The sequence below is a fragment of the Poeciliopsis prolifica genome, unplaced genomic scaffold (assembly GCF_027474105.1).
Source record: "Poeciliopsis prolifica strain line A6 unplaced genomic scaffold, Auburn_PproV2 SCAFFOLD033, whole genome shotgun sequence".
Taxonomy (NCBI): Eukaryota; Metazoa; Chordata; class Actinopteri; order Cyprinodontiformes; family Poeciliidae; genus Poeciliopsis; species Poeciliopsis prolifica.
The window spans coordinates 4491588-4506523 of NW_026562408.1; the positions used below are offsets into that span (position 1 = coordinate 4491588).

The following is a 14936-nucleotide window of genomic DNA, read 5'->3' on the forward strand; positions in this document are numbered from 1 at the left end:
GGATCTACTTTCTGTTTGGCTGGATTAAAAAAAAACTTGCCGCCTGCTTTCTGGAGAACCGCACAAGGGGGGCTCACACTGGAGTGAAGCCGCGCACGTAGCGCTGAATACCGGGGCACTACTTTCCATTCCCCCCCTCTTTCCGTCCCGGACCACCGGGTCCCCCCCTGCCGTCAGGGTTTACGCGAAATGAGTATCGACACACTTTTGGAGGCGGCCAGGTACCTGGAATGGCAAGCCCAGCAGCAACAACAAACAAGACGTGGTGAGTTAATCTGCAGACTGATGCAGGGAGGGAGCCCAGATAGCAGAGCGGAGTGACACTTGAAACAGCGTTTTTTGGGAGAGCTGGGGTTGGAGGGTTTAACCTGCCTGTCTGTGGTGATGAGGCGCTCAGCGCCACAAAGGAGGCGAACTGTCACTGGGCACAGATCGCTTCATCTAAAGGCGGAAATGGACAAAGTTGTTTTTCTGAACTACTTCTTTGCGCGCCTGTAGTGTGTGTGTGTTTGTGTGTGAGACGGTGTTTCAACACCCTTGTGACTCACCGTACGCGCGCGCCTGTGTGTAATGGAGTTCATTTAAATATCATATTAATCTGTTGCAGAAACCCAACATACCCCTTTGTATGCACCGGTAGCATCTTGTAAGTTTTAAAATATTATAGAAAATAGTATGAAATAACCAGTTATGTTATAATTGTCGCACATTTTTTTAAATTATTTGTGAGTAAATTAAATGTATTTTTGCTCAATGGCACCGGCAGGGCGGTGGCGAGCTCTGCTCTTTACATAATACCCTGACATTGCTCAGCTATCTCATGACACACGCGCGCACAGGGCGGGCCCTCACGCGCCCAGCTTGTCTAATTTGAATTTCTGAGGGGAAGTAAAAAAAATAATGTGTTTCATGAACATTTATCACCTTTTGTGTTTGCGATAGAAACCGATAGGTTGGACGCAATGATTTATGATTCGGTCAAAGCTGGATAAGGAAGTGAGGTTGATTTTTGTGTGTGTGTGTGTGTGTGTGTGTGCTGATCCCACTGATGACGTGTCAGACACCCCCACTCCCTATCCTCCTCCCGTTGCTGCATACTTACTTACCCTACCGCGTGCTTGGATCCACCCACACCGACCACGTGCACGCCACCCCTCCCCCTCCTACCTCATAGATACACAAACGTGCGCAGGCACACGCGCACACACATCCACATCCACGCACCTTTCTCGTCCCCGCCCTTCCCATTCAGACAGTGGCGGGTTGAGGGACTGAAAGTGGGAGAGTAAGTAAGTGGGGCAACTCCCTACTTACCCCTGGCTCAGCCGGGTCGGAAGATTTTGACCGGGGGTGTTAAAAGTGCGGCCCGGGGGCCATTTGTGGCCCTTGAGCTGATTTTGTGTGGCCCACCTACTGCAATTCAAGAATGGAGATGTTTTATTTGTGATAACAGCATCATTTTCTTTCAACAACCCAATTTATTTATTGATTTTATAACCACACTTTTAAAAAAAACAACATAGAACCACATATATTACTGAAAAGGCAACTTTGTTGGATCTAAATAAACTTAATCTCCGCTAGATGCGTTTTTGTTAATTCAGAAAATGTTCAAAATCCTGTTTACATTTCTGGATCTAAACAAGAAGTATTCTTTCACGACAAAAAATTATTATTTCTTTTGCTTTATTTTGTAATTTTTCACTTTCTTGTTCCGCGACTTGTTTCTTGTTGACTTGACGATTTTCCGTGTGACAAAAAGTTTGTACATCTCTGATATGAACAGTACAGGGATGAACTCAGTGTTTCCTCATCAAGACTCCTATGAGGGATTTTGAAATATGAAAGTTGGAAAAGGTTCATTTGTAGTTAAAGTAACGTATTGTTATGGTAATGTAGACTCAATACTTTATTGTAAATCGTCCCTGAAGTTATTGTGACAAACAATAATATTGTTGTTTTGAGATAATTTTCAAGAAATGTAATGGTGATGCAATACAATAAAGCAAGAACACATTCTCAAAGACCAATAAACTTTAAATTCTAATGAACATGTAACACTGGAACTGGAAAAACAATAATTTAAATATCCAAAATAAATTAACAAAACAGCAGACAGTTTGATGTCACTGCAAAAACATACTGCAGAACAACAAACTGATACGAATGCATTCTGAAAAACTGGCATTTTTCAAGTAGTTGTTACTTAATACACAGAAGGAAGCGAGCAGAGAGGAGAAGCTTTTTTCTGCATATCATCATGACGACAGTATCCAACTGTGCAGGTCCTCTCAGGGGCGAATGTTCTCCTAGGTGAGAGGAAATTGTGCCATCAGGGGGTTTGCAGAGTCATGCAGAACAGAAACGAAAGTCTTGCCTAATGTGAAGCTGGGCCTCCTGACACCTATTGTTGGACATGTTTGGGTGCTGCATACGCCGCACACAGGTTGAGGAATCCCTGGGATCTTCTGTTTTTGATGTAGCTGTGTCCATGGTAATGCAGGGTTTTCCAGCCTGGCGCTGCAGTGTGTACTAACTATTCACTCACATCGTTATGTGTGTGTTGTGGGTATTTTTATCATTTTTTTTAATTTAATGCTTTTATCTTCGACCGGTGATCTATTTTTAGAGCGCTCTAGCGCGAGTGCTGGAGTGTCACAGCGCTCTGTCCTCTGCTGTTGTTGGTCAGTTGTCCTGAGGTAGCCTGGGGCTGGAGGCCTGCTCAGCACCGGACCAGTCCAATCACAGGGCAGAGCTTCTCACACAGCTTCTCTTGTTTCCACTCCGTTTCCCACATGATGTCATTCACTGCTTGTGTTTGTTTGTGTTATGAAGCTAACTTTAGGGATGTTTCAACACTTGATACGTTAAAACAAGTTTAATAATTTCCATTTGAATGATTTTTTCTTTTTTCTCTCTTTTTCTACCAAAACCACGGTAACTATAGTCTTCAGTCTGATGCTTTTGTCTCAATTAGCTGTTTTTGAAGGACAGTTTTGTTTGTAGAGACTTCATAACTCATTTATGTGTTGTTCCTGTTGTTTTGTTTATTTATTTTGGAGAATTAAAGTGTATTCCAGTTCCAGTGTTAAATGTTAATTAGAGTTTCCAGCCAAATCAGTGGTGGGCAACATGGATTTAGAACTTTATCCCAATATTTTTTGGTACTATTGTTATGACAATAAACTATTTATGACATATTTTGTAGGTAACTATGGCTGCCTAAACACTAATAATGCTCTTGAAATAAATTCCCATTTGACACAGGCTTCTTCAGGGCGCCAGTCACTTAAATAAACCTGATTTATATCACTAAGCTGCACACAACAGCTGCATTTAATCATATTTGCCAAATTTACTGAAATTTCTTGATGTTCTCATAGAACAATAACATTTCCGATAACACAGTCAGTTTTTATTTTACATTATTCATTGGAATTTATCGAGACAATGATAAATCAACATTTTTATCATAAGAAACGTTTTACAGTAAATAATAAACAATACGATAAATACCCATCCATCTTCTCATTAACTCCTACTAGCTTTCCCGTCTACGCTAAAGGAAATAGCATGATGCTGCCACCACCATGTTTCAAAAGGTGTTCAAAGTGATGTGCATGGTCTCTTAGTTGCTTCTCTTCTGAATACTCTTCTATCCTGTCAGATATTAACATAATCGCAGGGATTCAAAGAATGAATCAACTTGTGATTATTTGTTGATAAATGATTTATTACACTCAACAAGCTCCTTAAGCTTTACCTTAATATGCAGGGTCAGCATCTCAACCAATATTTACTGATTTGGTACGAAGGCAATGATGTGACAGAAAAGTGGAGGACATAACTTAGAAAAATTGTAACATGATGGAAAAAGACATGATGCCAATAAGCATGGTTTATTTCTAGAACTGTCTACATTTAATAATGTGAGAAGACCACAATTTTTTAATTTGTTCAGTATTTAATACAACTGACACAAAAAAGTTCAAATAAAACGAAGTGCTTCTCTTTTTAAATTCAATAAATGAAAAATGGATCCCTTTATGTTATGGAAAGACATAAGTTATCTTATCGATAAGCAGCAGCAGTCGACTCTAGAATAACCCAATAATTGATAATTTGCCTCCCAGTATCAATCACTTTAATTTATGTAAATTTCAGCGTACTGTATTTCTGACCTAAGTATTATCCGTCGCTCTTCTGCAGAGGAAGAGCCGTTTACGGAGAAGGAAGCCATCAAGACGGAGGCCGAGTCTAAACATGTGGAGCTTGTCGCCTCACCTCTGCCTGTCAGAGCCAACCACACTGCTTGGGCTGATGATGCTCTTCGCCAGCAGCCGCAACATCCTCCCGCCCCTCCGCCGCCTTCTCTCCCACCTTCACAAGTTCCCATCGCCGTCATCCCGATGGTCCCGGTCGTCAATGCGACACCCTCTGTCCCCCCACTCCCCCTCACTACGCCGATCGCTGCAGCTGCCACTTCACTCAGCAGCCCCCTGCCTCCCAAAACAGAGAGCACTTCCTCTACGGCGGCGCCGCAGCAGCAGCAGTCAGTGTCTCATCACCTGTTGTGCCCCTCCCAGATTAAAATGGAACCTGCTCAGCAGCTGATAGACGTAAAGCCTGGCCTATCGCAGCCTCAGATGCAGATTCAGTTCCCAGCTTCTATTAGTACCAATGGCTCTGGCTCCCATCATGCACTGGTTCCCCATCAAGCGCCACCTACACCTCAGTCACGCCCCAACGGCGTGACGATAGAAGACCTGAGGGGGATGGAGGGCAAGAGGAGACCTGGAGGGTTAGTTCAAGTGTTTGAATGGGGCAGTTAATTTAAGTTTGGGATCTGTTCATGTTTACGTTGTATTTTATTTTCCAGAGCGGGAACCAGAGAGGTGCACAATAAGCTGGAAAAGAACAGGTTAGTCTTTATGTTGATATGTTTACAACGTCTTGACATTTGTTATACAGTCACTTACTCTGTTTTTTCTCATTTTTAAACAACATTTCTGCTGTTATCGCATTTGTTTTTCTCTACTGTATAGTAAATAATTTGTTTTGTTCAGGGTTCAGCAAACATGCACATAATGTACATTTTTGAGAAAGTGATTCGATTGAGTTGCCCAACACTTGGATCACGAGTCTGATATGTTTATTTTTAATAACTACAGAGTACAATGTTGAACAGTAAATGATGACTATTATTGTTGTTGTTTTTTTATATTGCGTTGTTAAACTGTAAGAACTTTTTATGTGAACATTTACATCTGTTGCTGCTGTCACACCTGAATTTACACTGCAGGACAATAAAACCTACTTGTGTAGTTTAGTTCAGTGAAATTGTTTTTGGCATTTTTCAGTTTATAAATGCTGTAACGGTTAGACTAAATTTTATTTTGTTTTTTTCGTAAACTGCTGCAGGAGAGCACACCTCAAAGAGTGTTTTGAGACACTAAAGAAAAACGTTCCCAATGTTGATGAGAAGAAAACCTCTAACCTCAGCGTTCTGCGCAGTGCACTCCGTTACATACAGGTCAGTAGGTCAAATATTTTGGAAAAAGACTCATTATCTTCTTGTTTCTGCTATTTTTCTCCTTTCTGTGGTCCAAAGCCCCTTTGTTTTCTGTCTGGGTCAAAATTGGCTGTGAATCCAAAACAGAAAATAAATTGTGAATGAACTCTTAATGTTCTCTAAAGTTTCCCATCATCATGACTGGTTGGCACGGCAGTTTGTCTGAACTGACATCAATGTTAGAATATAAGATAAAGTTTCAGCTAACAAGTAAATAAAAGTGATTACAGTTTCTCAGAAGTTGCTTTAGTTGTGCAGAGAATTAATACTGGATGTGATTATGTGACGTTTTCTCTGGGTGGTCTACTTTGCGGCCTGAGGCTACAGCAAATGCAGTGCCGCCTTTTTCTGCAGCGAATCCTCTGACATTTGAAGTTCAATTTGCTGCGCAATGGAAAGTTAGTGAGCGGAGCTAAAATAGGCCAAGAGATGAGGGAATTTGTTCATAACACGGCTGGCAGCAAGATCATGGGGAACAGGAACCCCCCTGGGAGCGGAGCTGGGTGGATTAGAGACCCGGTTGGGGAGGGTGAAAATCTGAATGAAAATGTAACGCTTTAACCAACAAATAGCCTTCAACAAACACTGAAACACTTGCAGTTTTGTTCTGTAATGCATTTATTTAGTTTGATTTACATGTAAATCAGCATTTTGTTTTGCTTGTTATACATCAACAGTAGTGAGCTGGTATTGGGTGGTTAGTTGGTCAGGCTATCTGCTCCAGCAGCCAGACTGCTTGCAGCTGCTTTACTTTTTGAAACGTTAACTTTTGAAACTTTCAGCGTACTGATACTGGGGTCACGCCTCTGTCTGACCTTAGCTGTAATGTTACTCTTTATTTTTCCTGTGAGCTGTTTTGCTATCGCCTCGTTTTTTTCTTTTTTTTTTACATCTTTTTGTTTCAACAGTGGGGAGACTCTGTTACTATTTGGTAAATTACTTCTGTTTAATCCTGTTCATTTATCACTCCATGCAGTTTTTCCTGAAAATGAATGAGCTCATTTTGATGCTGGCAGCTACTTAATCATAGAATCGATCCCTCCCAGATGTTTTGTCTTCCTCTTTGGGCAGCGGCGCTCCTGTAAACCTGTAAATGCCTTTCTGTTTCTGAGCCATGTGAGATCCGAGCACATGGCGACAGCAAACCCGATGACGTCACCGTCACTCGCCCGCTCTGATCCGCCTTGCTCTTTGAGACGACAGAGAAAGAGGGAGGGAGGCCATGACAGGTGTTAACGATGTGGCTGTGTCTCCATGGTGATAACAAGGGGATAGGTAGAGACTCACTATAGCGACGTCAGCTCTTTCCTCTTAATCTCCGCAGACCTGTATCAGAATTATTCTAGGCTTTTCCCTCCCTTTCAGAAATACTTGTTGGATTGGTAATCAAACCTGCAAGAGCAGCCATTTTTACTCCAGAGACGCAGGAATCTTTTAAAAGAAGAGAATGAAAGAGGGACACGGGGGGAAGGGCGTGTTGAGGGGAAGATCCAAAGCGCCCAGCTGGCCGGCGTCCAGCCACATCTTTCCTTGCATGCGGCCTTGTACTTCACCCTCCTTTCTTTTGCAAACTGCTTCTCCAGCAGCCTGATCAGGAGGTTGCCACGGAAACAGCTATGGGTGGCAGCAGTTTCCTTGGTGATTTACCACAAGACGAATGGTGACCGAGTTGCACGGATGAACAAAAGTACTCCAGAACTTGTAGTAGTTGGTACTGGACTCATTCAGAGTCATCTTGTGTCTTTGCTGCAGATTTTGTTACTGTTGAACGTTTTCATTTTGTTGCGTTAGAAACCAGAAACCTGAGTGTGTTTTACTGGGATTTCATGTTTAGATTAAAAATAGATAAGACGTTTTTCAGCAAAAAGTCATAAAACAATTTTCTTCCTGCGAAAGAATAACATTCCCACAGCACAATGCTGCCATCACCATGGCAAAATGCAATTATTTTAGTCATCGATTCATCAACAAATTATTCTGGCAATTAATCAAATAAAGTGGTGCATTTTGCAACAGATTTTTTATTTAACAAGTTAAGCTTATTTTACATTTTAGAAATACATTTGCCAATGAACAAATAATTCAATAGAATTTAATAAACATTTTATTGCTAATAGGAAAGCAACTGTTTGGTGTATGCTTCATCATTTGTAGCAAAACAAATGCTTCTGCTTGACTTAACTTTCATACAGCATAAAGCTAATCTATCCATTTTTTTATTAACCGATCAATAACTTGACAGCAAAAGATGATAAATGGAAGATATTTCTTTCACTGAAATTGAACCAGGTGAAGATCAAACTTTGCAGATAAAGAAGAATTTTATTTTTATTTTTTTACCTTCAATGGAAAATAAATATATATTTTGCATCTCTAAATATGTTGATCTTTCAGCAAATTACCTTTTTTGTGAGTCTCTATACTCCAGTTAACAATCAATTTCTAAATTAGTTAACAATAATTTTAATAATCAATACATCACAGTTAATTTGATTGTTTCAATCCCAACGTCTGAATTACTCCTTCGTAAATTTAGTTTTTGTGATTCATTTATTTATTCCAAACAAGTAAAAAAAACAAACAAACAAGAGAACGAGCAACCAGTGGGACAGAGAAACATGCAGGCAAAAACATTAGTTGTTTACATATTTATATACTTTCTAACCTGGTGGATTTTATTTAGTTTTATTGTTATAACCTGAAAAAATGTGTAAAAGTTTAAGCGATATGAATACATTTGCAAGGCGCTGATATTTAGTGTTTGTGGAAATCATGTGGAGAAAGTTGCTTTTTAATAAAAGACACTAGTTTCATTTAAGCTTCATTAAGAGCAACCTGTTGCTGCAAAGCCCAGTTTTATTTTTGTGACACCGTCATTAAATCTGCCTGTGAGTTTTTGAGCTGAACCGTAAACGGCTGTGGGTCGGATCCGGCCTGGATCTGGTAGCTTACAGTGACTGGAGCGGGGAGGAATGTGGCTCACGTGAGGCGCTGTTACCAGGCCCACAGACAGAAAATACGGCTTTCCTTCCTGAACTGTTGGAGCATCACATTGGGTTTCACCTACTCTGTTGTTTTCAGTTAAAAAAAACCAGACTCAGATGTGCTGTAATAAAATTAAGTAGCCAAAAAAATCCCTTCCTTAGCCTTCATCCCTCTTCATCTCTTTTGGTCCCCTCTTGTAATCTATGTTAATGTCCTTAGCCTGTCACGCTATGTGACGTTTTACGTAAGTTGACACGCGAAGAATCTGGGTCACACAGATGGAGTATTGGGGCTGGAAAAGATTTTCTTCCCTTTTCCTTCTCAACCAGAAAATAAAAAATTAGAATCGCCACACTTCCCCCCCTCAGCAAATCAAAATTGGGACAGAAGCCTTTTAAATGCCAGGGTGTTAAGCAAAATTATTTTATCCATGATAAGAAATGGATTTGCATATTTCCCTCTGGAAGTAAAACATTTTCCTGCAATTAAAGGAAACATGGAAAACTGACTCTTAGATAATTCCTTGAGTAGCATTTTATTTGAAGTGTGTATAACACACACACCTTCAAATGAAGGTTTAGAACTGCTTCATGAAGCGTCATTCAATAAATTATGAAATTTTAAAATCAAAGTTGCATTAAAAGTGTCAACTTTGCATTGTTCTGTAAATAACGACAACAGTCATGAAGATTCTTTCATGTTCATGATAAGTTTTTTGTCAGTCTTATGCTCACCTGGTGCCGTTCGAGTGTCTATGGGACAAAACGTTCTGCAGTGAATCACTGGTTGGTAAGAGACTCAACATCTTTACTGCCATGATTACACAGAATTAAAATTATTTACTCCAGAAGTTGCAAACTGCATTCTTCGAGTCCTGCAAATTTTAGATGTGTCCCTTGTCCTACACGCTTGAATTAAATGGTGGATCTGCGTCACTAACATGCAGTCAAGCTCTACAGAGTTCTGTTAACGAGATAAATCTGAAAGTTAAAGGATGAACAGAGTTTGTCTATATTTATAATGGTGACATTTAATCTACTTGTGTTTTATGGATTTTTTTTTTCTTTTTTTAAACATATATTAAGTTTTTCAAAATACAACATACATAAATCATACAGAAGGGTACGAAGCATAAATATATTTAACAAATTACTTTCTTTTTCATTTTGGAATGAAACCATCATATTTTATCTTAAATTTGATGGAAGCTGTTTGTTACACATCCTGTTGGTGTGTTTCTCTCCCCTCAAAGACTCTGAAGCGTAAGGAGAAGGAGTTTGAGCACGAGATGGAGCGTTTGGCCAGAGAGAAGATCTCCACGCAGCAGCGGCTGGCCGAGCTGAAGAACGAGCTCAGCCAGAACATGGACGCCATGGAGATCGACCGAGTCCTCCGACAGACCATCCAGCCGGAGGACGACCAGGCCTCCACGTCTACTGCCTCAGGTGCCAAATGGCTGGCAGACGTAGTTTTTTATTATTATGCAGTTATCACATCTGTATATTATTATACAGATGTGGAGCCAGATGTCCTGGCTCCACATCTGTTCATTACTTGAATTTGGTCTCAAAACAACGTTATTGTTTATCGCAATAACTTCTGGGACAATTCATCATCCAGTTTCATTTGTTATCGTTACAGGCCCAGAGCGTTTTTGCTAAGCGGTTCTGTGTTTATACAGTTGTAAAAACCATGAATACATTTAAAATGTTTTCTAGATTTTATGTTGTAGAGTAAAAAAAACAGCTTATGTTGCAGGAGAAGCTAAACTGTGAAAACAAAATGTGACGTGGAGTCCAGAAACACGCTGCCTCTGCTTTATGAAATCGCTTTAAAATGCACTGAAGGTTTGAGGAGGTGTGAATATTTCTGTAAATGCAGTTTCCTGTCATGATGTCACAGTTTTCTGTCTGATCCTCAGAGGGAGAGGACAACTTCGACCAGGATGTGGAGGAAAACGCTGCCGCTCGTCCCGTTCCCGCGTCCCTCCAGAAACCGGTTCTGTCCATCCTCCAGGCCCAGCCGCTCCTGGCTCCACATCTGTCCATCCAGCACGCCACTCTTCCTCTTTCCGGAGTCCTCGCCGCTCCTCCTCCTGCAGGTCCTCCTCCTCCTCAGGCCATCGCCCCTGCTCCGCCTCCCGGCCCTCCTCCTCCTCCTCCTCTTCCTCTTCATACTCCAGCTGTGCAGGTCCAGCCGACCGTCATCGCTCACGCCGCCGTCTCGCACCCGTCGGTGATCCACTCGGTCAGTCACACCCTCCCAGCCAACCACAAACACTTAGCACACATAGCCCCCTCTCCGGGTCCCACTTCCTCCACCCCGCAGCCAATGGCGGCGGCACCCGTTACGGCGACCCACCAGCACATAGCCCAGCCCATCGGACACATCACCGTCCACCCGGTGGCACACCTGGGGGCGCCTCTCGCGTCCCACCTCCCGACACTGTACCCCCAGGGTGTGCCGGTCAGCCAGCCCACCGTGGTGGGCCACATCACCCACACCTTCGCCCACCACGCCCTGCCGCACGTCCAGGCCGGCGCTCAGGCTAACACTAACGGAGCGCAGGTCAGCAGCGCCGCCGTGGTGAGCCAGGGCAGCCCGTCGCTGGGGAAACCCACAGCGGTGCTCGCGCCGCACCCCCAGCTGGTTGGCCAGACCGCTGTCCTCAACCCTGTCACCATGGTTACTGTCCCGACCTTCCCCGTCAGCACGCTCAAACTGGCCTGAAACAGAAAGTCCACCACACGGCCCGACGGAGAGGCGAGTCGGTTTCAGCATTCGGATTCTGCGTTCGGTCGGTTTTGGATGCGAGAATCTTTGATATTTCGGTCACAGCTCTGCTAAGGAGAACATTGCTGCAGACTCAGCGGGTTCGGGCCAGTGTTGGTGAAAACGAGACTGTGACATTTGGCATCGCCGCAAAGTCAGGAACTTAGTGTGACCTTTCCTCTTCCTGCCTCTCTCTCTTATTCCTTTCCTCTGCAACCAGAAGCACTAAGACGATAAGCTCAGTTCACACTCAGGCTCCAGAGATCCACTTCCATCAGCCTCGCTCTCATTCGGTGAAAGGTGTCGTCAGCTCTTAATGCAGTGATACGAGTGTTTCACACTCAGATGTGATGAAGAGGAGAAGCATCACTGATGTTTTAAGATGAATCTCACTGATCTAAATAAATTATTCACAACAGCTTCGGTCATGTTTGGAGGAGAGTATTCCAGATTTTTTTCCCTCCTGTGCTCGAGCTTCACCCAAATTTGAACTTTACAAACCAAACAAAAATAGGGAGAATATGTTTAACTGCTAATTTATGTTCTGCTGTTTGTATCGATTATATGAGCACATGTTGGGTGATAATATTGAGCAGAGACCTACAGGAAAAGTTCACATTTCATGCAACAATTTCCTTCTGCTCTCAATTTTCCCCCTCTATGTGTTTTATTTCCTGGCTGTTACCACAGCGCCCCCTGCTGCCGTACAGCACAGCTTACACTGATGTCACACCCAACACAAACCTTTTGACAGCTAAAAGTGCCTCAGTGTAACAATTAAAGATGAATCAAAAATGTCATAATTCAAACAAATGAATGAATAAAAAATGATGGAATTATTTGAATATGGCAGTAATTAAATGCGTAGCTGGTAAAATAATCAGTTGTTAAAACTGTTGGAGTTTGAATTTATTTTATGGCTCTTGTGTGGCACACAGTTAAGCTCTCTGAGAGATTTTGTCTGAAATTTCAATCAATCCAGAAGCATGTTTATGAATTAAAATGAAACGTAAATCGGAAACAAAAATTAAATAATCTAAAAATGAAAAATCATTTGTTTTATTTGAATTTTTTAATTTTTTTTATCTTAAATATTTTTTAAACTTTCTTGAGAATCAGTGGGAAACTCTATTCCAATTACAGAAATCAAACCTACTTTGTTCATGTATTGATTGGTGTAATGATTTATCTTTTGTTAGAAGATCCCAAGTTCTTCCAGTTAAAAGAAACATGTTGGTGAAGTCAAAGATTATTTTAAACCCTGATCAGATTGGAATATTAACTGTAATTGTGATTGGATTTATTTTCTTTTTTTTATTGAATTGTGGCACTTTTGGACCTCTGAAGAGTTCAGAACGTTCTCGCAGCTCTGGAAATTGATCTTTGCTCATGTATCAGCAGATACTGCAAGCTTTAGTGAATTTAGTTTTCCACTCAAACAGTTGGTGTCTAAAAACAAAATTAAAATCTGTCACTCTTGTTAAAAAAAATAATAAAAAAGATTAGAAAGTAACTGTTCTTAGTCAGAATTAGAGATATGTTCTGATGCCCACTAATGAGTAAATCAGTGTGTGTGAATGTTTATGTTAGACTAAACGCATCATTCTCTCATTATTGTACATCTACGCCCTGCAAAAACACAAAATCTCACCAGGTGACTTTGGTTTAGTTTCTGCTGCGAATATCTTAGTACACCTAAAATAAGAAAAAAATGACTTTCAAGGAGCTTTTCAGCAAGATGTAGAAGCTTGTTTAAGTCAATAATTCTTTAATAATGATGAAAAAGAACCATATTATTTCACTTATAATATTGGAAAAATGCCTGCTAATGGAACTGCTACTGTTTCACCAATATTAAGGAGTTATTGACTTAAAACAGGGATGTCAAACTTTTTTTTATTTTGGGCCATATCAAGATTATGAATGTCCTCACAGGTCTGGTTGTGGTAAAATGTATCGATGAAACTCATTAACAAACCTCTAAAATATGAATAAATAGCCGCTTTTGCACTCGATAAGTCCTTCTTAAAGTTAAATACCAAACATCATTACACTTTGATATAACTGGGCTGAATACATATCAAAACTACAAAAAATAATTATAACCAGTGGATAAATAAAATAATTCTGGCTTTAGTCTCATGAGGTCAAAAGTCAGAATTCTTAGAATTTTGATTTCTAGAAATCAGAAATTTTTTTCTTACAATTTTGACTTTGTTTCTTTTTTTTCCTCAGAATTCTCTTTGTTCTCAGAAGTTTGACTTTTTTCCCCAGAATTCTGACTTTTGATCTTAGAAGATTAAAGTCAACAATTTAGGTAAATTCTGGGAAAAAGTCAAATTCTGAGAAAAAAGTTCTGATTTTTATTTATTTTTTTGTCTGTGGCGATAATCCTCTTCTGTTGAAAACGGCTTTTATTTATTTGATCAAATATTATTTCAGGATACAACTCCTATTTTCAAGGTTCTATTTTCATGACTCTCTGGGCCACGTGAAACTTCATGGCAGCCAGATTTGGCCCGCAGGCCTCGAGTTTGACACTTGTGGCTTAAAACAAGTTCCTGTATTTTGCTGAAACTTTACTTCTAAGTCTGTTTTATCCTATTTTAAAATATTTGGACTTAAGTTAGACTAAAGTATTTGGTAAGATGTGGTGTTTTTGCAGTGCATGGTGGATCTCCTCCTTTACTCCTCTGCAGTTTCCCTGCATTACGTCTGTAAATGTGATTATATGTTTTATATATTCTCTGCTCTACTTAACCCTGTTGTACCTGTAGCATGGCTGTTTGTTGGTTGTGCAGTTTGCCCCGTGCTTGATGGTCTGTGTATGTGTGTGTGTGTGTGTGTGTAGCTGTTAACAGCTTATTTTTTTACACAGATTTATGAGACGAGCCTGTTTGAATGCTATTGTGCGTGCCTATACTCAGTTTCCCTGAACACTGTGACAACTCTGGCTAAAAACGTACTTGGAGTGAATGGAGGAGAAAACGATTTCTGAGTTGTTGTTGTTTTAGTACTTTTCATTTTGAGTTGGACTGCGATGCTGAGCAGAGAAAGAAAAAAAAAGCCTGTTGATCTTTTCTGGCTAAAATAATATTGTCTATAACTGAAATTGAGTTTTGTAATATTTGTACGTATGGAAGTTTTGTATCTCGTGATCGTACGCATGTTTCAGCATATGAGTGTATGCATCTTAAATGCTTGTTTTCTTTCGGTTTTGTTTTGCATGTAGGTTGCAGTTTAGTTTGTTTTAAAAATGATCTTTTAATGTTTCTTTTCGGGACCATGTACAATACTGTATAACGTGGGCAGAACCCTGGACCTCATGCTACATTGATATTATATATAAAATATAAAAAACATGTTTTCCCTATGGAGAAAGTTTAAGTTATATATCGCCTGTACACTTTGGGCTGCCTTTTAGATCTAACTGTCCACTGTTGAAAATAACCATAATGAAAATAAATAAAACATATTAATGAAGAATTATGCTGATGGAAAAATAAAGATTCTTAATAAATCTTATTACATTTACAACACATTTGTCTATTTGTTTTTGTGGTTTAAAATTTTATTGTTTTTCTGACCTTACAAAACAAACAGCAAC

The 14936-nt window shown here is 40.4% G+C and overlaps 1 protein-coding gene across 1 annotated transcript; it reads left to right on the top strand.

The window, feature by feature from the left end:
- mntb (MAX network transcriptional repressor b) lies at positions 1–14866 on the top strand. The gene is made up of 6 exons (XM_055051452.1): positions 1–265; positions 4210–4801; positions 4880–4921; positions 5422–5533; positions 9810–10002; positions 10479–14866. Exons 1-6 carry the CDS (start codon positions 190–192, stop codon positions 11285–11287), a joined length of 1824 nt encoding a protein of 607 aa, XP_054907427.1. The 5' UTR covers positions 1–189; the 3' UTR covers positions 11288–14866.
- The last annotated feature ends 70 nt before the right edge of the window (positions 14867–14936 follow it).

Excerpts from the sequence above, each read along its gene's own strand:
- mntb (XM_055051452.1), top strand. The coding sequence starts at position 190 with ATGAGTATCGACACACTTTTGGAGGCGGCCAGGTACCTGGAATGGCAA. Across the intron at positions 266-4,209 it reads GCAACAACAAACAAGACGTG|AGGAAGAGCCGTTTACGGAG; the intron begins GTGAGTTAATCT and ends GCTCTTCTGCAG. Across the intron at positions 5,534-9,809 it reads GTGCACTCCGTTACATACAG|ACTCTGAAGCGTAAGGAGAA; the intron begins GTCAGTAGGTCA and ends CTCCCCTCAAAG.